Source organism: Rhinichthys klamathensis, unplaced genomic scaffold, assembly GCF_029890125.1.
Source record: "Rhinichthys klamathensis goyatoka isolate OS25496 unplaced genomic scaffold, OSU_Roscu_1.1 h1tg000111l_1, whole genome shotgun sequence".
NCBI lineage: Eukaryota > Metazoa > Chordata > Actinopteri > Cypriniformes > Leuciscidae > Rhinichthys > Rhinichthys klamathensis.
This window is the reverse complement of record NW_026606649.1, coordinates 7,634,816-7,658,981: the sequence shown is the minus strand read 5'-3', so window position 1 is coordinate 7,658,981 and position 24,166 is coordinate 7,634,816. Positions and strand designations below refer to the sequence as shown.

Below are 24,166 nucleotides of genomic sequence, written 5' to 3'. Positions count from 1 at the left end.
AAATAAAAAAGTATGGACATTTCACTAAATCTCTACAGGGCCTGAAATAGCTCCCTCTGACGTAAATGGCATGTATACACTCACCTAAAGGATTATTAGGAACACCATACTAATACTGTGTTTGACCTTCAGAACTTCAAGGTGCTGAAAGCATTCTTTAGAAAATGTTGGCCCATATTGATAGGATAGCATCTTGCAGTTGATGGAGATTTGTGGGATGCACATCCAGGGCACGAAGCTCCCGTTCCACCACATCCCAAAGATGCTCTATTGGGTGAGATCTCGTGACTGTGGGGGCCATTTTAGTACAGTGAACTCATTGTCATGTTCAAGAAACCAATTTGAAATGATTCGAGCTTTGTGACATGGTGCATTATCCTGCTGGAAGTAGCCATCAGAGGATGGGTACATGGTGGCCATAAAGGGATGGACATGGTCAGAAACAATGCTCAGGTAGGCCGTGGCATTTAAACGATTCCCAATTGGCACTAAGGGGCCTAAAGTGTGCCAAGAAAACATCCCCCACACCATTACACCACCACCACCAGCCTGCACAGTGGTAACAAGGCATGATGGATCCATGTTCTCATTCTGATTACACCAAATTCTAACTCTACCATCTGAATGTCTTAAAAGGAATCGTGACTCATCAGGCCAGGCAACATTTTTCCAGTCTTCAACTGTCCAATTTTGGTGAGCTCTTGCAAATTGTAGCCTCTTTTTCCTATTTGTAGTGGAGATGAGTGGTACCCGGTGGGGTCTTCTGCTGTTGTAGCCCATCCGCCTCAAGGTTGTGCGTGTTGTGGCTTCACAAATGCTTTGTTTCTGCATACCTTGGTTGTAACGAGTGGTTATTTCAGTCAAAGTTGCTCTTCTATCAGCTTGAATCAGTCGGCCCATTCTCCTCTGACCTCTAGCATCAACAAGGCATTTTCGCCCACAGGACTGCCGCATACTGGATGTTTTTCCCTTTTCACACCATTCTTTGTAAACCCTAGAAATGGTTGTGTGTGAAAATCCCAGTAACTGAGCAGACTGTGAAATGCTCAGACCGGCCCGTCTGGCACCAACAACCATGCCACGCTCAAAATTGCTTAAATCACCTTTCTTTCCCATTCTGACAATCAGTTTGGAGTTCAGGAGATTGTCTTGACCAGGACCACACCCCTAAATGCATTGCAGCAACTGCCATGTGATTGGTTGATTAGATAATTGCATTAATGAGAAATTGAACAGGTATTCCTAATAATCCTTTAGGTGAGTGTAAGTTCACATCAATGATGTGGTAGTTTTATACAAAATCAGTATCAATATTTCTCATATGTAATTACGTTTATATTGTGAACGCTTGCTTAGCATAGAGATTTCAGTGGAGTTACGACAGACGCGCTGTTTCATAATAGGTGGGGCATATGATGTCCTTTTATGAATGACAACACAGTGCATTGATCTCATAAGGCACAATTATTTTCTCTATAATGCCATTCAGTGTGCAATACGTGTGTGTGTAGACTGTATATTTTTCACAAAACACTTTACCTTAAAGGTGCTGTCAGCGATTTCAGGCCCAAAAAAGGCCGAAACATAAATGACATTCATCTAATTTTTCCTAGTGGGAAATCACCGACAGGGGGTGGGTGTTGTGAGGTTTTCCTCCGACTTCGCAACACTGTCGCAACACTCCTCACAACATTGTCGGTGATTGGTTGGAACTAGGGCTGGGCGATAAAACGATAACGATATGGTTCTCAAGTCTCACGCATTGGCCGTGAGACACACGCAATTCAACCAGTTCACACGCTCACACGGCACACCATGTATTTCTCACGCTGAAAAGGCAATGCCAACCAAGTTGTCCTGCAACAAGCTTTATATAACGTTGTATACGAGGCGCATGCACACAGAGTGAAGTTTCCTGCCGCCATGCGATTATCTCGGCCAGATTGCGTTCGTTACTAGGCAACAAAATGCGCGAAGTCTGCGAACGAACACAGGGAAAGTTGACGGAACATTCTCGGCCACCGCGACATCGCGCCTTTCTTTACTGTCTATGGATCGCGCGAACACACGTCGTGATGGAGAAGGTAAGTTGGAAGAAAGCTCGTCTAACATTTTTAGGCTAGAACATTTAATATAGCCCATCGTATACATTATTGATGCAGTCAAAAACTCTACAACTACTTTGCAAACCAGGCCAGAAGCTTTGGCTCAGTTTAGTTATCTGAAACTAAGGGAAATGTTAGTGGGTATGGGAAGGAAGATGTATTTCTTCATTTTATTTTAAATGATATATTATACTGTATTAATAGTCTTTCTAGTTAAGGCTACATGCCTATTAAAACAGAGTGCTCTAGGTAATATTTTATATCCTGTCAAAACATACATTAACCATTGCATTTGCATTTTTCAAAGATGTCAGGGGAAAATGCAAAAATATTTGTTTTTCCAAACTGTTTGGAGCAATTTGTTATTTGTAATTTTGAGTAGGCCTATGTTGCGGCCCTTGGCTCCTCAATAAATGGCAGAGAGTCTCTAACGGGTGCAGTAATTATTTATTCTTCCAAAATCAGCGTGAGCACCGTGAAAACTAGAAGTAAACACAAATAATTTTCTCACTTAACACATACACTTTCCTGGTACAAGATAAACAACAAAATAATTCCCAGTAACAGTCAAAATAGACATTTTACATCCTTGAAGGCTTTTATACATGGAGCAAAATGAATACACACCTTACTCCGCTCACCAAGGGTGCAAGTTTTAGATTTGCTGCTTTTCAGAATTAGCCGCTAGCTTGAAGGTCTCTGAACTAAAACAGCACACAAATGTGTGGATATAAGACAAAGCAAACTTCACCAAAACACCATGAAAAAACGGAAATACATAAACTAATTAATATTGTAAAGTTAACAGCACCAGGATTTCACAATCTGAGTCAACTTACATGTCCAAGATCTTCTGAGATGAGACAAGTCAGGCAAGTGCAAAACGAATGATCAGTTATCCAGATTCCAGGGCACACAGCCTTAAACCCAGTCACATGAATTACCTGACTGAGAATGCACTACCTCTAGCGGCCTCCAGTGGCCACTTACACTCCCACCAATCATGTTATGATAAATGAACTCAGCATGGAAAACAAAACAGTTACTCATACATGATTTCTAGAGTTCTGTAACTGCCTAAGTATAGAGCTATAGGTCACAAATAAAAAATAGGGTCACCTTGAATAAAACCATTAAACCAACATGTCTGATGTAAGTGTACTTAAACTTGACAGACCGTTAATTGTTTTCAAGGAGGAGCACCAGCTTTTGGATTGGCCTTTCAATGATTGAGGGCTTACATCGGTGGTTCTGTTTCTGTGTTAGTTTCCGATCCCCAACTTGTACCTTTACCCGACGAACTAAGCCATCTGACCCTTCTGTAGTTTCAACCACTCGTCCTAGTTGCCACTGATTCCTTGGGAGTGTATCTTCCATTATGATGACTATGTCGTCCACTTTCAAGTTGCGCCGGGGTACATGCCACTTTTGCCTAATGGACGTATTTAGAAGGTATTCTTTCTTCCACCGGCTCCAGAACTGTTCGGTTAAATATTGTACTCTGCGCCATCTTTTTGCGGCGTACACATCTTCCTTTACGAACTTTCCGGGAGGTGGTAAGGCAACCTTAGCTTTCATCAGGATAAGGTGGTTTGGAGTCAGCGGCTCTGGTGCCATAGGATCATTGATTCCATCAACGTTTAAAGGGCGACTGTTGACGATGGCCATAGCTTCATAGAACAGCGTTCTAAGGGAGGCATCATCTAGTCTACCGGAACACTGAGCGATCGTAACATTCAGCACATTGCGGATGGTCCGAATTTGTCGCTCCCACACACCGCCTGCATGACTCGCTGAAGGAGCATTGAGAATGAACTCGCACTGTTTATCCGCCAGAAAGGCTTCCAGTGCCTCTGTGTCACATTGCTTGAGGGCTTCCTTGAACTCATTCTTCGCACCCACAAAGTTTGTGCCCTGATCACAGCGGAGTTGGCAAACAGCTCCTCTAAGACTAATAAAACACCTTAAAGCGTTAATGAAGGCGTCCGTGGACATGTCTTCAAGCATTTCAAGATGGACTGCTCGAGAAGACAGGCATGTGAATATGAGTCCATATCTCTTGCACTCTTTGCGACCTCGCTTGGTGATAAATGGGCCGAAGCAATCCATTCCGCAGAACATGAAGGGAGCCGAGACTTCACAGCGTTCTCTGGGGAGTTCAGACATTCGTTGCTCTTCAACTGGTCGTCTGAGCTTCCGACATTTTACACATCTATGTATCAACTTGGCGACTAGTTTACTCCCACCAATGGCCCAAAATCCATTTGACCTGAGTTCCATTAAGGTCTGGCTCCGACCCTGGTGGCAGATCTGGGCATGGTAGTGTGACAGGATAAGCTTGGTGATGTGACTGTCCTTTGGGAGAATGATGGGGTGCTTTAGTTCATGACTGAGGGATGATCCCTTAAGTCTTCCGCCAACGCGAAGAAGTCTCCCATCCAGAATGGGGTCGAGACAAAGAAGAGGACTGGAATTTGGAATTATGTCCCCATGAGGGCTCCTTTGCAGTGCCTTTAGCTCTTGAGGGAAGGCTTGCTGCTGGACGAGCTGAATTACCACCTCAGCAGCCCTCCTACGTTCCTCGACAGTCACAGTTTCACCGTGATATTTTAGCTTAGATCCTAGTCTTTTGATTCTTGCAACCACCTTAACAAGCATTGTCCAGGTGGAAAACCGGCTCAGGCGACTTAGAACGTCGCTCCAGTCGCTGACTTGAGTTGCAAACACTTGAATCGATTTAACTTCGGGATCACCTGTGAGCAACTCGGTTGAAGGCCTAGGTGTAGGTAGCACTTCCTGTTCCCATAGAAACTTGGGCCCTGATAACCAGCGAGTCGAAGAGATGTCTGCTGCATGAAGACCTCTAGAGGCGTGGTCAGCTGGGTTTTGTGCTGTATCTACGTAGTTCCATTGATTTGGGTCTGTAATCTCTCTTATCAATTGAACACGGTTTGCCACGAACACATGGAACCTTCGTGCCTCATTGTTGATGTAAGCCAGCACTACTTGTGAGTCCGTCCAGAAAAGTTCTTGTTCAATTTTCATCTCAAGTTCTGCCTTAAGCATAACACTCATCCTGGCTGCGGTGACTGCGGCTGAGAGTTCCAATCTTGGGATGCTGATGATCTTCGTAGGTGCAACCCTCGCTTTGGCCATTACAAGACTGCAATGAACCTCGTCCTTGTCGTTTTTGTATCTGAGATAGGAACATGAACCATATCCTGCGTTACTGGCATCTGAGAAGTGGTGCAGTTCCACCCTAACAATTTTACCAAAGTTTTGAGGATGGTAACATCTGGGTATGGCGACTTCCTTTAAGCTCTGTAGGCCATTCTTCCACTCCTCCCACCGTGAACGCAAGTTCTCAGGAATAGGATCGTCCCATCCAATACCTCTACGACATAGCTCCTGCAGGATGCACTTGCCACTCAAAGTGAAGGGAGCTACAAATCCGAGTGGGTCATACAGAGATGCAACGACTGACAATAGACCACGGCGAGTTGGGGGGTGGTCCTTTGCGTCAATGTTGAAGCTGAATGTGTCGTTCTCTGATGACCACTGTATGCCCAGTATGTGTCCTTCTGGTGTTGCATCTGGATTAAGGTTGAGAGGATCAGTGGTTACTGCCCTTTCTGAGGGTGCCACACAGGAGAGGACCTCCATTTGATTTGAGTTGAACTTGTGCAGACGTAGACCTGCACTTTTGCACAGTTCCTGTGCTTCGACAATTAGTTCCTTAGCTTCTTTGACTGTTGGAACACTGGTTAACCCATCGTCCACGTAGAAGTTCTTCTCTACAAATACTGAAGCTGTCGAGTGGTCAACCTTGTGTTGCTGTGCCAGATACTTAAGACCAAAATTGGCACATCCAGGGGAGGACGCAGCACCGAAAATGTGGACTGTCATTCTATACTCCTGCGGTTCTGTTTCTAACAATCCACCCTCCCACCAGAGGAACCTTAGGTAGTTGCGAACTTCGGGTGAGACGCTGAACTGGTGGAACATCCTCTCGATGTCACAGATCACAGCAACTGCTTCCCTTCTAAAGCGACAAAGGACTCCTACTAAAGAGTTAATTAGGTCGGGGCCTGTGAGAAGAGTGTCGTTTAGAGAAATCCCCCGGAACTTTGCCGAGCAATCAAACACAACTCTTAATTTGCCTGGCTTCTTGGGGTTGTACACCCCGTGATGTGGAATATACCACACAGTCTCTCCCTCCAAGAATGGAGGAGCTGGCTCGGCATCACCTTTCTTGATAGTTTCTTCCATGAAGGCAGTGTAATGGTCGAAATACTGTTTGTTGGCTTTTAACTTCTTCTTTAGATGTTGCAGCCGAACAGTAGCCAGCTTCTTATTGTTAGGGAGAGCCGGCGGACAACTGCCCTTGAAAGGGAGGGGAATCTCAAAATGTCCATCCTTTTTCTGCTTAATGTTATCACTAAGGAGCTGTATAAAATGAACGTCATCCTGAGACACGTACTTGTCCTCATAGCTCCTCTCGTTGAAGTCTGATTCCAGTACTTTCAGCACATCGGTGGCCACTGGCACCTCTTTCACTGCAACACGATGCACAAAGCTCTCGTTTCCTTGTCTATCCAAGTGGGGATTGGCGGACCCTATAATGCTCCAGCCAAGCATTGTCCTTTGCGCGAAAGGTTCATTTTCACCACCTGTGATGACCTCCAAGGGAGCTAGAGCTGATGGGCAATCATAACCAATTAGCAGTCCAACCTCGCAATCTTGGAGTGGATGTAACTTGTTTATAAGATGTTTCAGATGAGGCCACTGAAGCGCTGTACCTTTTGTAGGAATGTGAGACTTGTCGACTGGGATGAAGTCTCGTGTGTAGGTCTGCTGTAGTTGGATGTAAGTTTCAGAGTTGAGTCCCCGAACTTGTAGACCATACGCAGTCTTGCTTGCTATGACTGTGTTGACAGCTGTCATTGTGCTGAGTTTAAGTTGCACTGACTGAGTGTTCACATTTAGTTCGGTGACCAAATCTTCCAAGATGAACGTTGAGTCGCTCTGTGTGTCGAGTAGAGCATAAGTGAGAATTTCTTTCTGGGGCTCTGTTGTTGATGACACAAGAACTGGAACAATGCTAGAGGTGGCAGAAACGTGCTGTGTCAATGCATGGGCCATGACCTTGTGAATTTCCTTGCTTCCATGATCTCCTGTGGCTACGGGATCATTTCTTGCAGATCCGGCAGGGTTTGTGTTTCTTTCTAGGTGCAAGCAGGTTGGATGACGTCTACCACATGTACTGCAGGTGTGTCGCCTTTTACAGTCTTTGGTTGTGTGACCCTTTCTTAAGCACCCAAAACACAGGTGGTTTTCATGGATAAAGGCCTTCTTTTCATCTGTAGTCTTTGCTGCAAAGGTTGGACACTTAACAACACCATGCGTTTCGTCTTTACAAACTAAGCAAGGTGGCCTTGGTTTCACGTTTTCCAGAGTTCCTGAGGTGGAGTTTTTCATTTGAGTGCTTGTGTTGAGCGCCTTGGCTCTCTTTGGAAGCCTCTCGTCCGTGCTTTTAACGTTCATCAGAAGGGGGGAGGCAATAGGGTTACAAGCTATACGGGCTTCGGTCTGCATAAACTCTGTGAAATGCACAAAACTTGGATAGTCTCCAGATCTGTCTAGCTCTTCCACAACAATACGACTCCATCTGCGCACCATCCACTCAGGCAGCTTTTTAAGGAGCTTGTGATTTTCCTCACAATCATTTAGAATACCCAGGCCCTTAACATGAGGAATGGCCTCAACACAACCTTGAAGGAAATCTGCAAACTCTCTTAATGCAATAGGGTCATTTACAGCTATCTTTGGCCACTTCGTGAGCTTGTCTCTGAAAGCCCTTTGGACAATGAATGGACTTCCATACCTATCTTGTAAGACTGCCCAGGCACCCTGATATGCCTTCTCTGAATTTCGGTAGAAAAATCCTTCAACGGCTTTGCGTGCTTCTCCAGCAAGATAACCCTTTAGATAGAGCATTTTTTCACTAGCTGGGAGGGGCTTCTGGTCGATGAGAGCCATAAAGGATATCTTCCAGTCTATGAACTTTAAGGGATCACCAGTAAACGTGGTTGGTTCCGGGACAGGTAGACGGCTTAGGGTAAGTGAGCTTGCAATTGCTTGGGCTAGGCTGACTTCCTGAGCTACTGGTGCCTCTGAGTGTGCGGGATGAGGCTGGAATGGCATTGCTTGTGGATTTAGTGAGGTTCTGAGTCCAGCATTTTGCCCACTATACTGAGTTTTATGGTCAGTCTCTTCCTCAAAGCCTTCAAAGCCATCAAAATTGTTGTACGCTCTCACCCGAGCTGCTGCTACCTTCACTTCATTGTCCGCTTGAAGCTGTTGTAACCTTGTTTTTTCCTCTTCTAGCTTAAGTTTCATTTCAGCCTCCTTTTGCTTGATTTCTGCTAGCATCTGTGTTTCCTTGAGTTTCCATTCACTCTCCAGTTTGTCAAGTCTCGCCTGTTGAAAGTGTATTTTTTGCATGGCTTTTGCCTGTTCTACCTTGGCGGCCAGTTCTGCTTCTGCATCTGCACGTTTGCTAGAGGACCTGGAGGTGGCGCTTGAGTGGTTGCCTGATCCTTGTGATGACTCTGAAATTACTGTTTCTGTTTTCGTATTTCCAAAGACTGACTCATACTCATCCTTATTCAGCGCTATTCTCACCCTCTCTTTCTCTAGCTGGTCATTGAAAGCCTCATCTATGTTCTCAAGTCGCTTACTGACAAGGTCACAAATCTCAGCTGTAAGAGTGTCACATGCATCCATTCTTTTGACAATATCAGGAGTAGTGGTATGGTTGCGTCGAATGGGCTCATAATTTTGATGTACTATAGCCTGTTTGGATTTAATGTTAGTTTGAATTTTATCAAGGTCCTCAGATGAGCAGAAAGCCTTCAATTTTACTCTAAATTCCTTTGCTGTGTGTTTCCAAGCATCATAGGCTTTGTTGAATGCCTTTTCATTCCTCTTTGCTTCCTGATCATGTAATTCTTGACCCTTTGTTGTTAAACTACGGTCACGGGAGCTCGACCTGACTTGTTGTGCTTCTGGGGTCTTGTCTATTTCCTCAGTAGGTGATGACATCTTGTTGGTCTAAACGGATCTGTTTGTACTTTAAGGCCTTAGAGTGTTTTATGTCTAGACTCAAATTTGGATGAGTGGTGACTTTAACTTATCTTTAAAACTATATATTACCACTCACATCAGACATTTACACTTTGAGGACACATCAAGGAGAGTAAACAGAAACAGCTACTGAATGTCATAAACAAGAATACTGCTGATAATCTTCAGTCAGACAATTTTGCTCCTCAGATATTGTTAGGTTCAGGAATTAAAATCTTGTGAGATGACAATGACCTTATCCACACTCTTAGACTTTGTACTGGTTAACCTTACGGATCTAGCATTTACCGTATTTGTATTACACATTCAAAACCCTTCTTGGAATTATTTAGAATATGGCAGTTCTTGATTTCTCTAGAGGTCCAATGTCCCATGTGATGAATTAGCTGAGCACATAGTCATTTAAAACCCGTTGACTTTAATGTAGTGCTCCTGTATGTGTATCTGCGGTTGGTTTTACCCACTTAGTCAGACAAAGTCTCTCACTGCAGCTGTGGCATCCATATTGGCGTGTAAACATCAGATGATCTTGTGTCCACTGGCTGATGAAGACGTCTGCATTGGTGGATGACTCAGCGATAAGTTTTCACTGTTGCGGCCCTTGGCTCCTCAATAAATGGCAGAGAGTCTCTAACGGGTGCAGTAATTATTTATTCTTCCAAAATCAGCGTGAGCACCGTGAAAACTAGAAGTAAACACAAATAATTTTCTCACTTAACACATACACTTTCCTGGTACAAGATAAACAACAAAATAATTCCCAGTAACAGTCAAAATAGACATTTTACATCCTTGAAGGCTTTTATACATGGAGCAAAATGAATACACACCTTACTCCGCTCACCAAGGGTGCAAGTTTTAGATTTGCTGCTTTTCAGAATTAGCCGCTAGCTTGAAGGTCTCTGAACTAAAACAGCACACAAATGTGTGGATATAAGACAAAGCAAACTTCACCAAAACACCATGAAAAAACGGAAATACATAAACTAATTAATATTGTAAAGTTAACAGCACCAGGATTTCACAATCTGAGTCAACTTACATGTCCAAGATCTTCTGAGATGAGACAAGTCAGGCAAGTGCAAAACGAATGATCAGTTATCCAGATTCCAGGGCACACAGCCTTAAACCCAGTCACATGAATTACCTGACTGAGAATGCACTACCTCTAGCGGCCTCCAGTGGCCACTTACAGCCTATATTTGACGTGATGAATTGCTCTGTCATTTATCAGATTTACCAATTATAATTTCAATTTGTGCTGGTTAATTATGAACAATGGGTAAAATTGGGGGGCGGGGCTCGGCGGGGTTGGGGCTCCATTAAGGCTCCTCCCCTAACCACATGTGATCTCACTCCAAGCTTTTGATCAAACTTGAGAACCCTGGTATCGCGATAGACAGGGGGTGATATCGATATCAATAACGTGATCGATATCAATAAAAAATGTGTTCGATAAAACGTTCGATATTTTTTTATTCGTCGGAAGAAACCACAGGTTGCAAAGCAAGTTTGGTTGCATTAACAAAGCCACTCGCTCTCTGGTAACCTAGCAAAGTAGGGAGTGACACGCTAACAGGCAATCATGTAACGTGTCAGTTTGGTTGCGCCATATCGTTGTCTCGTGCTGCTGGATTCCTCTTCAGTAACCGGCGATTGATAAGCAGAAAATGAGTGCGCTTCATCTGCATGCCATGCAGGCTAGAATTGCGAAACATTATTGGATAATTCGCTCTATTTGCGTTTGATGTGAACACAGCATAATGAACAGGCTGCGATGTCAAGATTGCAATGCTGGAGTGTGTGTGTGTGTGTGTGTGTGTGTGTGTGTGTGCGCGCATGCGCGCGGGAGAGAGAGAGACACGCGGGCGCGATCGAACAGTGGAGACATAAAAACATACTCCGTCATTTTGTTAATACAGGACATCATTCAGTCTGCAAAGTGTTTACTTATATTTGTGTAGGCCTATACTCGCAATAAAACACAACATTGTGCTTTTGTCACACTGTATTTCTTGTCAAACTGTAACCTAAAACTGTGTCACACCGTTTTAAAAGCAAAACATATTTATCCAACCCCTTTGTAAAAGTCTGTGTGTTCCATCTTTTGGACATTCACCATATCACATTGGTTTTCATTTCTTGTCCTCAAAACAGAGCACTAATCTTTTTATTTTCAAGTTACACATTGATTAAAAAAGAAAATGAAATGTGTTGGTAGTATTATTTTATACGGAAATCAATTATTTATAATTCTAATGAGAATAAAGTTAGGGTTAATTACAATTATGGAAAACAAATATAAATATAACTGCAAGCAGTGATTGCGGGGCCAAGCACCTTTTGACCATGTTTGACATATTTGGATTTAATTTGAAAACTTATTCAACTTACCAATTGTTCAAATCAAAATTCCCATTGTTAAACAGTTGCTACATATTAAATTATTAGAATTTCTTCAAAGCTATAACCTTTTTTTTTACACAGCATGGTAGTCATACACAGTGGTTTGTTCTATTTTTTTGGAGACTTGAGTTGTTAAAGGTAGAACTGCAGTAACTGGCTCCAAATTACATAACATTACACAATGATTTGAAGTTGTATAACATGGGGCTTGAAACCACAACTGGAACGGCTCGGGATTAGTAACACATTGTTTGGCAGACTGCGCCACTCAGAGGACATACAATCACAAGCTGCAGAGGAGATCCTTCAGTGTAAGAATGAGCACACAAAAGCAGGTTAACCAGATTAGCATGCTAAGCTAGCTCAATGCTAATGTAGCTTATGACGTGGTACATCCAATCTTGGCAAAATAGATATCCTTGGATTCGGCTTTGGGTCGACCTCGTTAAGTTTGCGACATCATAACTTTTTTTTTTTCCAGTATAGCAAAAAAATCTGTTTAGTCATTTCTATGCGGCTCAGTCCGAAGATCATTTGAGCAAATGTTTGGACAAAATTGGACAAAATTTGAAGGAGGAGTAGGAAGAAAACTGTTTATCATTTGCTCCAATATGGTGGACAGTCACATTGTTGGAAAATGACAAATGAGATATCGTCTGAATCGGCATAAACCAAGGAACATAATGACATAAAGCAATCAAAATTTTAACAATGTTTTCAAAAGTTATAGGCGTTTTTGCAAAAAACCTTATATCTCTGGAACAGTAGGTGGCGCTGTGTTCAATCTTCTCATGTCCCTTCAGGACATGGTGTCGATCATCCCTACCAAACTTTGTGCTGATATGTCAAATAGTTTAAAAGATATTGCAAATTATTACAAAATTCAAAATGGCTGACACGTGGAACATCCAATCCTGGCAAAATCGGTATCCCCAGAATCGACATGACACATGGAATCCATAGATACCACATTTATGATTTTCTGACAAACTGTTCAAAAGTTATTTGCCAAAATAGCTATTTTTCATATATCATGACCCATAGGTGGCGCTGTTCCCAACTTTGGCATGGACCCTCAGACCATGCTTCCGATGAAGCGTACCAATTTTCGTTTCGATTGATCAAACTTTGGCCGAGCTATAGCTTCTGAACCAATTTTGGGTCGACCTCGTTAAGTTTGCGACATCATAACTTTTTAACAAAGATGAATAAAAAAAATCTGTTCAGTCATTTCTGAGCGGCTAAGTTCAAAGATAATTTTAACAAATGTTTGGACAAAATTGGACAAAATTTGAAGGAGGAGTAGCAAAAAAACTGAGTACTGTACTTTTCAAAATGGCCACTACTGTAATGGGTAATATGAGCTCGGTAATATTAGTCTTAATGTAAGGTATTGGTTGTGATCAGAATGATGAGAGGAATCCGGTGTGCCAAGTTTCATGTCTCTAGATCAAAGGGTTCAAAAGTTATAACCATTTCAATGTTGAATTTTTGAACTGGTGGTGGCGCTATAGAGTTGGTCCTAGAGGGTCAAAAATTGGTCCAATTACTATTCATTAGCATCACTACAAGTGTGCCAAATTTCATCATTTTCCTATGTACGGTTCATAGGGCTGCCATAGACTCCCATTTACGGAATAATAATAAGAAGAAAACTAACAGATACAATAGGGGCTATCCCCTTCGGGGCTTGGCCCCTAATGATCTGAAATATAGCAAATTAATTTTAAATTCATTCAGGTACAATTACCAAACATATCTCATATCTATCTTTTTATTAGTTTAATTAATAAACCAATTATATAAAACTATTATCAGTGCACTATAAATAAACTGGTTCTATGCCTTTATTAATAAAACTTATTTAAAAAATACAAGGCTTAAGACATTTATAAAAATGCCTTCTATATTTCTGTTTTGCTTTTCACTCCATTGTACCGAAATCGTACCGAACCGTGATGTCTCAAAACAAAATCAAGCGGGGGGCACGTACGATCACAAACCCCCACCACCCACGTCCCGCCGTGCCACTGTCACATTTATTACTCTGAGGAGTTTGCAGGTCTGATTGTGAATTTAGACTTATGTTTACATTTTAATTATTTGAGTTTTCCATGGTTGTGTTGACATTTCTGTCTTGGGATTGTAATCAGAGGAAGGTTAAGTTTAAAATAAAAATGTTTAAATGTAATATATTTTTTCTCCTGGTCCTTATTTTAAATGGGTCATAAAAAAAATCAATAATTATCGATATCGACCGATATGAAACACTGATATCGTGATACAGTTTTCAGCCATATCGCCCAGCCCTAGTTGGAACACTGTTTATTTAGGTTTTGGTGGTTGGTGAAACCAATTGTTTTTGTGTGCAGATCTCAGAGCATAGGCTGCCTACAGAGACGCGTTTTTTGGACGGCCTGCTTATGGGGCGGGCAGCTAGCGGATCGCTAGGAAAAATTAGATGAATGTTTATGTTTTGTTTCGGAACAGGTCTTTTTTGGGCCTGAAATCGCTGATAGCACCTTTAATGCCGTTTTTAAGAGGAGCAGCGCCACTTCTTCTCCTGTGTTCAAAACTCATTCACTTCTTGGAGGGAGCTCGGTCTACAGGGTGTCACGTGATTTTCGTGCATCTAACCTGGACATTGCCATTGCCAACATCAGACCGAAAATATGGCAAAATCTTTTACTATGGTGATTTTTCTTAAGTATTTAAGTATTTTAAAAACTCTAAATACACTCCCTCAAAATATTTTGTTACAAACTACATTTTATTTTTTCTACACCTGCAAAATACAAACTACAAAATACACTAAAGTAATTAAATACGTATTTAAAATACATTCAATTGAAAAACTGCCCATGTCTGGATACGTAAATATTTGACGTTTTGTAGCTGTAAAAACGTAATAATGTTTCGTTTAAATGTTGCAAGTACGTTAATATTATACGTTTCAGCATCTATCCAAACGTACAAAAACGTACGTTTTCTATCTATTGAAAATAACGTATTAATACCTACGTATTAACAATGAGACCAGGCTGCTATATTAGGTTAAGGACCAACGTAATAGCACTGCTTATATGTTGGCAACTTGGCATGTAACGTATTTTGCGATTTGCAATATAGTTTCCTCAGAACGTATTTCATGTGATATAGGGTTGCCAAAGAAAATGATCTTGCTTGTGCTACTTTACTGGAGATGCAATCCGAAACATGGAAGCTTCACAAAGAAATTCATTAAGCTTAACCCTGCATGTTTGTTGCACAAGAACAAACCTCAATTGGTTCTTGCATTTCAAGCACTACCATTTAGCATATACAGTACAAGCAATGACCTGGAATAAACTGCTCTCTTCATTTAGATTTCTATCAATGTGTCTTTATGTACAAGCTTCAAGCTTGAAAAAGTTGATTACCCAGACTTTCAATGGATGGACAAAATTAAGAGAGAATATATATAAAAAAAAACATATAAATTGTGATCTGAAGATAAATTTAAGTCTTATGGATTTGGAATGTTATGAGGGTGAGCAAATGATTGGGTGGGGTGGGAGGGCGGGGGGTTAGTCATATCACAAACTCACACCTGAGCTAAAAGTTACATGAAAGATAATAAACAGAATAATATTTTGATAGGGACGTCTCCAAGATTCTGATTGGTTAACATGCTCAGGCTGCAGTCGGATAAATTTTTGCTCTGCGCAGTGCACAGAGCTGTCAGAGAGACAACTGTTTCTCACAACACTTATTTCAGTGATATCAGTCAGGTAGTTGAAACATTTTATGAGTGCTATTTCAAAACAATTGTTTGCAGCACTATATACTGTATGTTACTGACAGTAATGTGTCTATGGGAGTAACTGTAATGCCTGTCAGACAATAACAATTACTGTGCACATTTAAGTGTGAAGAGCACATTCTTAAATCTATAGCTTGGCAACTGTGAGAGCTACAGAACCTGTTAAAACGTCTATCATAAAAATAAATATTTTAAACTTTTAAGCTTTTGCTGAAGTGCTGGATGGCTTGGATTCAAAATCGCACTGCAGGGAATTTAAGGCCCTTGTCAGAGAGAGAGAAAATAAAGAATGCGCCTTTCTTTTCAGCTGTTGTAGGCTGAATTCTATCTCAAGAGTCCTATGTCCCGAGTTTCTGAATTTCTTACATAATGAAAGAGAAATTACATGAAACTGGCCAGATCTCTGCCTAAATTATTCCCAGTACAAACACTGCATGTTAAAACTGGAAGCAAGCTCCCAACCAAATAATCTTGAAGCAAGAACAAGATAAAAAAAGAGAAACTTTTCATTTAATGCTTTTGAAAACAGACCTCTATGCTTGGTTAAATGTTCACTATGCTGGTACTATGCTATACATACAATTAGGTACTGTATATGCCTATATACATGGATAGCGGAGGGGGTTGTTGGTACTTTTGAGGTCTGGTACCAATATGGCATACCGGTACAAAAAATACATAGACTAGAGGCTCATATGGATGCACTTAATCATTAAAGGTTACAATCAGGATTCAAAGTCTCTTGGCATGCATCTGTCATGAATGACAATGCCTGGGTGTTTCACATTAGTCCATGTTGATTAACTTCAACCGTCTTTCCCTCAGCTTTAGAAGGTTGTTGGCGTGGTCTAGTTGTCTTCCTTTGTGAAGTTGAGCCCTCCACTGATCCCAATTCCTTGATGCTACGGTCCAGGATTCAGGTTGCATGCCAAAGTCTATAATATCTCGTTTTAGTACATCTTTAAAGCCAAACTTTACGATCACACCGGAGCCTTCAACTGAGTGTCTATTTACACTAATTGCAAATAGCTCGACTTGTTTGCAGAGGATACAGTAACTTCACCCACATCAGACAATAGCAATAGTGTGGGGGTAAGGTGCGTGACAGGAAGTTTTGATGCAAGTTTACCCAATTTTGAATCTGCCTTTTGCCGAACTCGCTCTATCCCTTTTCCCATCACATACAGTATCAGATCGGAAATGCATGTATTTATAAATAAAGTGTCTAACTTGTGTTTAATAATAAAGTGTTTATCGGTTAGGGTTAGGTATAGGTGTAGGTGTAGGGAGGGCTTTATAAAGTCCCTAAAAGGCCTCCATTGAATAATTTAAATAAATATAATAATTTATACTCTGTTATTATTGCATACCATTTACTGTCCAACAACACTGAGTTGCAAATAGTATCTGCCACTACATCTAACTATTTACACTTATTGCAAATATTTACTGCTATTTTTACATAGTGTAAATATAATCTATCCCTATTTGTAGCTACTTACTGTAAATAGCATAGCGCTAAGAAAATGCTGATATTTTCACTTAGTGTAAATATAGTCTTTTTTTACTTGAACTTAGTGCAAATTGCCGCTGCCAATATTTAAACCTGCTTTCACGCTGCCGTTGATCGAGAGAGAGCAGTCCTCATGTAAGCTTTATGTTTGAATCAGCTTCACAAACAGTCTTTTCAACTACACAATGGACTATTTTTCTGTGTTGTATTGGGAAGTTTATAGTCCGGATATAGACTCTGATGTTGTGGCAGCCTTTGAAGCTACATTTCGAATAAAGATTGTACATGTTACATGTTAGGCCTACATTATTCCAACATCAACCAGTGACTGTTAAATGTATTTGATGTATCAGTGACTAAATCATTCATTCAAGAGATTTGTTCAAAGACTCTGGACTAAACAAGTCTTCATTCATTAAATCAAACGATTTATATGATACATAATTCATTAATTTAAATTAGGTCTAATAAATATTAAACATTTAATAAACTTTATTATAACATTTATATTACATTTTTTACATTTATAAATAGACTCATTTATAACATTAAATAGAACATTTTGTCAGAACCTCAAGTAAAATACTAAATAAAATAAAAAAAAGAACATTGTCCAGAGTCATAAATTGGATGTTTTCTGTTTTACTGTTTCTAATATTAAAATGTGCAGTCTTACAGACTATGAAGTCTTTCTGAAGTTCTGCAAACCACGGACCTCTAGGACTTTTGAAATTGATTTAATTTGTTTATGTGTATAAATGTATATACATACACATGAGCCTACTTGGAAGCTGTCCTGAGTGTGGAACGTAGTAGGCCTCCTCTCGCTTTAAAGAGTCATCATGCTGAGGCCGCCGTTCTTAGTGCTCGGCTAGGCAGTAGGACTGAGTGGCAGGTTCTCTGTGAACCTCCTTGGTACACCTGGGATGGGAGCGTCGTCAGGCCTCCGCGCACTATAGAGAGCCTTCCTGTTTAGGCCTGTTTACTAGAGTCAAGTTGCTAGGCCCTCTATGAAGCCACCTTGACAGGCATTGGATATAGCTAGGCCTCCTCTCTCTCAAGAGAGTCGTTAAGGCAGGGCCTCCGTCCTTTGAGCTCAGCCAGGGGCCAAGATGCTAGGCTCTTTGTGAGCCTCCTTGTCTACTGCACTTAAAGGGATACTCCACTTTTTTTGGAAATAGGATCATTTTACAACTCCCCCAGAGTTAAACTGTTGAGTTTTACCGTTTTTGAATCCATTCAGCTGATCTCCGGTTCTGGCGGTACCACTTTTAGCATAGGTTAGCATACATCATTGAAGTGGACAAGACCATTAGCATTTCTCAAAAAAAAATGACCAAAGTGTTTCCATATTTTCTTGATTATTAAGTGTAATCAAGAAACTTTACTGCTGTACCATGAGTGCAGCAGGCGTAATGATATGACGCAGCGCCTGGAAATAGTCCCCAGCTCGGTAACTTCCAACGTGACCGGGACTAAGTGCCTGCACCTGCTGCACTCATGGTACGGCAGTAAAGTTTATTGATTATTACGCAGGAATGAGAGTATAGTTCCTAGCCATATCAGCCTAGAAAATCGCAACTTTACATTTTCCGTCGGTCTTAGTGCACGATGTAACTACAGAAGAGTCAAGTTTTAAATAGGAAAAATATCGAAACACTTTGGTCATTTTTTTTTGAGAAATGCTTTTGGCTTTTTGAAAACAATTTTGGCTGTTTTCCAAGCCTGAGGATAAACCCCTGTATTTAGGCTCAAATTTAAAATATGAGTAATAGGGACAGCAATTAAACTAGCAACAAATTTAAACAACTTATGGCGCTTTTCCACTACACAGTACCAGCTCGCCTCGGCTCGGCTCGGCTCGACTCGACTCGCCTTTGTTTGGTTTTCCACTGTGTAAAAGTTGTACCTGTACCTGCTTTCGGGTACTTTTTTTCGTACCACCTCCGGCGAGGTTCTAAGCGAGCTTAGGCGAGCTAAGCCGATACTAAAATGTGACGTGAAAACAATGCCGACTGCTGATTGGTCACAGAGAATCTGCGTCATCATTGCACGCGCCAGATGGAGTATCCAGAATAACCCCGCCATTTTTAAATAGTTTGGCCAGAGATAGTTACTAAACTTACTACTATTATTATGGCAACTCGGAAGAATACGCCGTGGTCAAACGAGGAGGTGCAGACATTCCTTTGTTTGGTTGCCGAAGAGAGGATCCAGCGAGAGCTTGATGGGGCAACGAGGAACGAAATGCGTCGCTATGACGACCGGGTACTATTTGTGGCGGTACTTTCTGCAATGGAAAACGGAGCGAAAAGCGAGACGAGTCGAGGCGAGCCAAGGCGAGTTGAGTCGAGTCGAGCTGGTACTGGTAATGGAAAAGCGCCATTAGAATCAATATTATCCATTCCAGATGGTTTTTCCTTACATTCCAATAGTAATTCTTCTACCTTTGCCCCGTAACATTACCAAACTGAAAATTGCAGTTCTTTTCCTGCATAATGCTGTTCCTTATTAAGACCTCTGCTTTTATATTTCCAGTTTGTTCCATATCACCCCTTAGTTTATTGATTTTATCACACAAATAATTATTTACATGATTGGCAATATCCATTGGCTTTGTAATAAAATAACCCTCTGATTCAATAAATGCTGGGATGGATTTAGCTTTCCTTCCCAACATATTGTTTAAGACATTCCATAATTTCTTATTGTCATACTTCTCATTTATAATCAAATTTTTATGATACAATATCTTTTTCTTTATGTTTAATTTAGATACATAATTTCTCAACATTCTATATACTTGCCAATCTGATTCAACTATAAATATTTGCCACTTTTTTAGCCTCATCCTACTCTAGCATACACTCCTTAAGTTCATTATCAATCCACCCTCCTCTAACTTTCCTCACTGTTCTCTTTTTTAAAGGGGCATGTTTATCACTTACTTCTAAAAACAATTTATTAAAGGCTTTAACAGCATCATCAGGATTGTCACTTCACCTCATCCCAACAAATACTACGGACATCCCTTATAAAGACATCTTCAATAAACTGTTTATATGACCTTTTTGCAATTATACTATGTCCACCCTTAGGAACTTTAGTTTTCCTCAAGACTACTATTAAATTGTGATCACTACAGCCAACTGGAAATGATATAGCTTTGCTACAGAAATCACCAGAATTTGTAAACACATGGTCAATAAGTTCTCACAGTTGTTAGAGGCCTCTGCTCCCCTAAGCTCTGCCTGATATTGTGTCAAGCTGCTGGCTCTATTATGTGGCCTCCTTGACAGGTGTAGGACATAGCGCTGAGGCCTCCATCCCATGAGCTCAGCCAGGGGCTAAGTTGCTAGGCTCTCTGTGAGCCTCATTGGCTACTGCGCTTGAACCAGAGCCTTGCTGGCCTCCTCTAGCCATAGAGTCATTCTGTTAGAGGCCTCCGCTCCCCTGAGCTCTGCCCGATATTGTAAGCTGCTGGCTCTATGATGTAGCTTCCTTGACAGGCGTAGGACGTAGTGCTGAGGCCTCCGTCGCATGAGCTCTCTGTGAGCCTCCCTGGCTACTGTGAATGTAGATAACTGTGAGGCCTGTCTCTTTGCCATGCTTCAGGTATTCCTGCGCACGTCTCCTTCAGACAAGAAGTGGATGACGTATTTCACAGGTGCCCTTTAATACTCACGGTCGCACCAGTAGTGACTTCGTAGGCTGCCGCCTTCCAATGTCAAGTTCATTGCCGTGTTTAGACTCATGCTTCAGACACTAGTCATGCCGGAGGCATTTCCCATAGCGCCCTCAAGGGGACGCAGCGTCTCATTCCCCTTCTCAAGGAACCATGGTTACATGCTTAACCTGAGGCATTTTGCATGCTGGGACCAGCTTGGGATGCTTGTGTGCTGGTGGACCAGAATATGTTGTATTTTGGGTGCTGGTATGATCCCAGCAAGACCACAACAAAACTTGCTTATGTGTTGCATATCACATTTTTGTGTGTGTGCTCGTAGTTAAATTAAGAACAAGACAATTTTCCAAATTCATTTTAATTGAAGCACGTTTGAAATCAGTCCAATGGCGTGACGGAACATCATAGGTGGGTGACGTCATAACCAGGAAGCTATAAAGCGAACCCAGACCAATGTCAGCTTCTGATAGGCTGAAGCAAGTCAGTCACAGGCACAACAGAAGTATGGCAGGGAGATGCAGCGTCTCGTTCACTTTTCAGGGAACAATGGTTACAGTCGGAACCTGAGATGCTCCCTTTCAAGGGAACTCGCACTTCATCTGAAGTTTACGATGCTATGGGAATGTTCATACCCACTCTGCCGTACTGACAAGTGCCTGTCTTGTGTGAAATCGAGCGAGCACAACTAAAACAACAGCACTAGGGACCCCGGGGGTAGAGCCCAGATCAAGGTTGTAAATTCTGACAAGTGTGTGTGGAGAGGCCCAGCCCCCAGCATCACATATGTCTTGAAGGGAAGCTCTTGTAAATAAAGCTTTAGAAGCCTCCATACTCCCCTGAGGGCACCGAAAAGAGGTGGGCACCGTATGATAAGGTGTAGATCACTTGTAGGCCATGCGCTGGTGGCATTAGGACCTGTTGGCCAAAGCCTTCCTGGCTAGAATGACATTCCTCAGATACATCTTTCCCTCGTCAGACTTCGACCTAGAGTGTTTCCCTGACCATAAATCATTTTATAATAATAATAAATAATAATAAATTTTATTTGTAAAGCACTTTACATTTGACCCAAATCTCAAAGTGCTACAATAAAACATAATAAAAAAATTAAAGTAAACAATACAATAAAGACTAAAAACACAACATGTCAAACGGCGGGACTAAAAACAAACGTTAGTTATTAAAATAAGCCTGTGTAAAAAGATGAGTTTTTAGTCCTTTTTTAAAATTGTCAACTGTTTGTGGGGCCCTAAGGTGGTCTGGGAGCGCATTCCACAGGCAAGGAGCGGCGACTTGAAAGGCCCTGTCGCCCATTGTTTTGAGCCGTGTCCTGGGCATGACCAAACGGTGCTGTTGGCCTGACCGGGTTCTGGTAGATGAATTTGGTGTGAGCAACTCAGTGAGATAAGTGGGGGCCACACCGTGCAGACAGTGATGGGTGTGAAGGAGGACCTTATATTTTATGCGAGACTGAATGGGTAACCAGTGCAGTGAACGGAGGATGGGAGTGATGTGCTCATGTTTTCGCACCCCCATCAGGACCCTGGCAGCGCTGTTTTGAACATACTGGAGCTTTTGAAGGCTCCTGCCAGAAATCCCGATGAGGAGTGCATTACAATAGTCCAGCCTGGAGGACACAAAAGCATGGACGAGCTTCTCTGCAGCAGAAAGGGAGAGGGAGGGGCGCAGTTTGGAAATATTGCGTAGGTGGAAGAATGCAGTTTTACAGATGGTGGTGACATGACTGTCAAAGGAAAGGTGAGGGTCAAATTTTACCCCTAAATTAATAACAGAGGAAGAGAGAGGAGTGGTGTGTCCAAAAAATGAAACAGTGGAGATTGGAGAGGAGCGGAGTTGATGGACGGTACCAGTTTGAATGGCCTCTGTTTTGGAGCCATTTAGCTGCAGGAAGTTTTGACTCATCCACGCCTCTATCTCCTCCAGGCATGAACTAAGGCGTGCAGCCGTGGCAGAGGGGGAGCTAGAGGGAGTAACTTGAAGGTAGAGTTGTGTGTCATCAGCATAGCAATGGAAATTAACTCCATGCCTGCTGATGACACGACCCAAGGGGAGCATGTAAATGGTGAAGAGGGTTGGACCCAGTACGGAGCCCTGGGGGACCCCACAGATGACAGTGTGGGGTCTGGATTTTACATCCCCCAGAGCTACATACTCGGTTCTATCAGTGAGATAGGAGTGAAACCATTTCAGGGCAGTACCAGAGAGACCCGTGTAGTGCTGAAGTCGGTGCAGAAGAATGTGATGGTCTACAGTGTCAAACGCAGCAGAGAGGTCGAGAAAAATGACGAGGGATGTAAAACCGGAATCAGAAGCCATCAGCAAATCGCTGGTGACTCTGATTAGGGCTGTTTCTGTACTATGGGATGGACGAAAACCAGATTGAAATTTCTCATATAGCCTGTTTGATTTGAGATGATTATGGAGCTGGGTGGAAACAACTTTTTCCAGGAGTTTGGAGATGAATGGGAGATTTGAAATTGGTCTATAATTCGACAGCAGTGTAGGGTCCAGGGTGGGTTTTTTGAGGAGGGGTTTAATGAGAGCAATTTTGAGGGAGGTGGGAACATAGCCCGTCTCTACGGACATGTTTATTATTTTGGTTATGAGGGAACTGATAGAATTAGTGTGAGTTTTAAGCAGAGAAGATGGAAAAGGATCAAGGCGACAAGTGGATGTTTTGGATTTACGAATGATGTTTTCGACCTCCTGCTGCGTTGTGGGCGACAGTTTTGATAGGGTTTGAGCAACCGGTGTTACGGGCAAATCTAGTGAGGTGCTATTTAGAACTGGAAATGAGGAGCGAATATTGTCAATTTTTGATGTGAAAAAATCAAGAAACCGGTTGCAATTTATATCGGTTGGACTATAGAATGAGGAGATCTGTGGTTTGATGATGTGATTTATAGTGGAGAACAGTTTTTTGGAGTTACCTGGGTCGTTGTTTATAAGTGTTGAATAGTGTTCTGACCTAGCCTTGGAGAGTGCTTTGGCATAAGCCCTACGATGCTCCCGGTAGGCCAACTTATGCACCGTCAGGTCAGATGTTTTACAGGCACGCTCCAGGACACGGCCAGACCTCTTCATCCCTCTCAGCTCGTTTGTAAACCAGGGGGCAGAGCGGGTAAACATGACTGTCCGGGTTTTCAATGGAGCAATACAATCCAGAATAGAGGTGAGGCTGGTGTTGTAGTAGTCCATTAAGCCATCAACTGATGAGTTAGGAGGGGGGAAGAGATGCTGGAGATGTTGACTGAGGGAGGTGGCGTCTAAGTTCTTGATGTTCCTGAAGGTCATATGGCGTTTTGGTTTGGTGAGAGGAACTAATATTGGGACTTCAAATGTAACCGCAAGGTGATCAGAGACACCCACGTCATACACTTGAAGGCCTGAAACTGAGAGGGAGTCTGTAATGACAAGGTCGAGTGTATGCCCCCTATTGTGTGTGGGGGCATCCACAAACTGTTGAAGGTTAAGACAATCCAGGGTTT

The 24,166-nt window shown here is 42.0% G+C and overlaps 1 protein-coding gene across 1 annotated transcript; it reads right to left on the bottom strand.

Annotated features, from left to right (window-relative positions):
- Positions 1 to 3,219: 3,219 nt before the first annotated feature.
- On the bottom strand, positions 3,220 to 9,479 carry LOC130087876 (uncharacterized). The gene has a single exon (XM_056254402.1). It carries the CDS (start codon positions 9,207 to 9,209, stop codon positions 3,285 to 3,287), a length of 5,925 nt encoding a protein of 1,974 aa, XP_056110377.1. The 5' UTR covers positions 9,210 to 9,479; the 3' UTR covers positions 3,220 to 3,284.
- Positions 9,480 to 24,166: the final 14,687 nt, after the last annotated feature.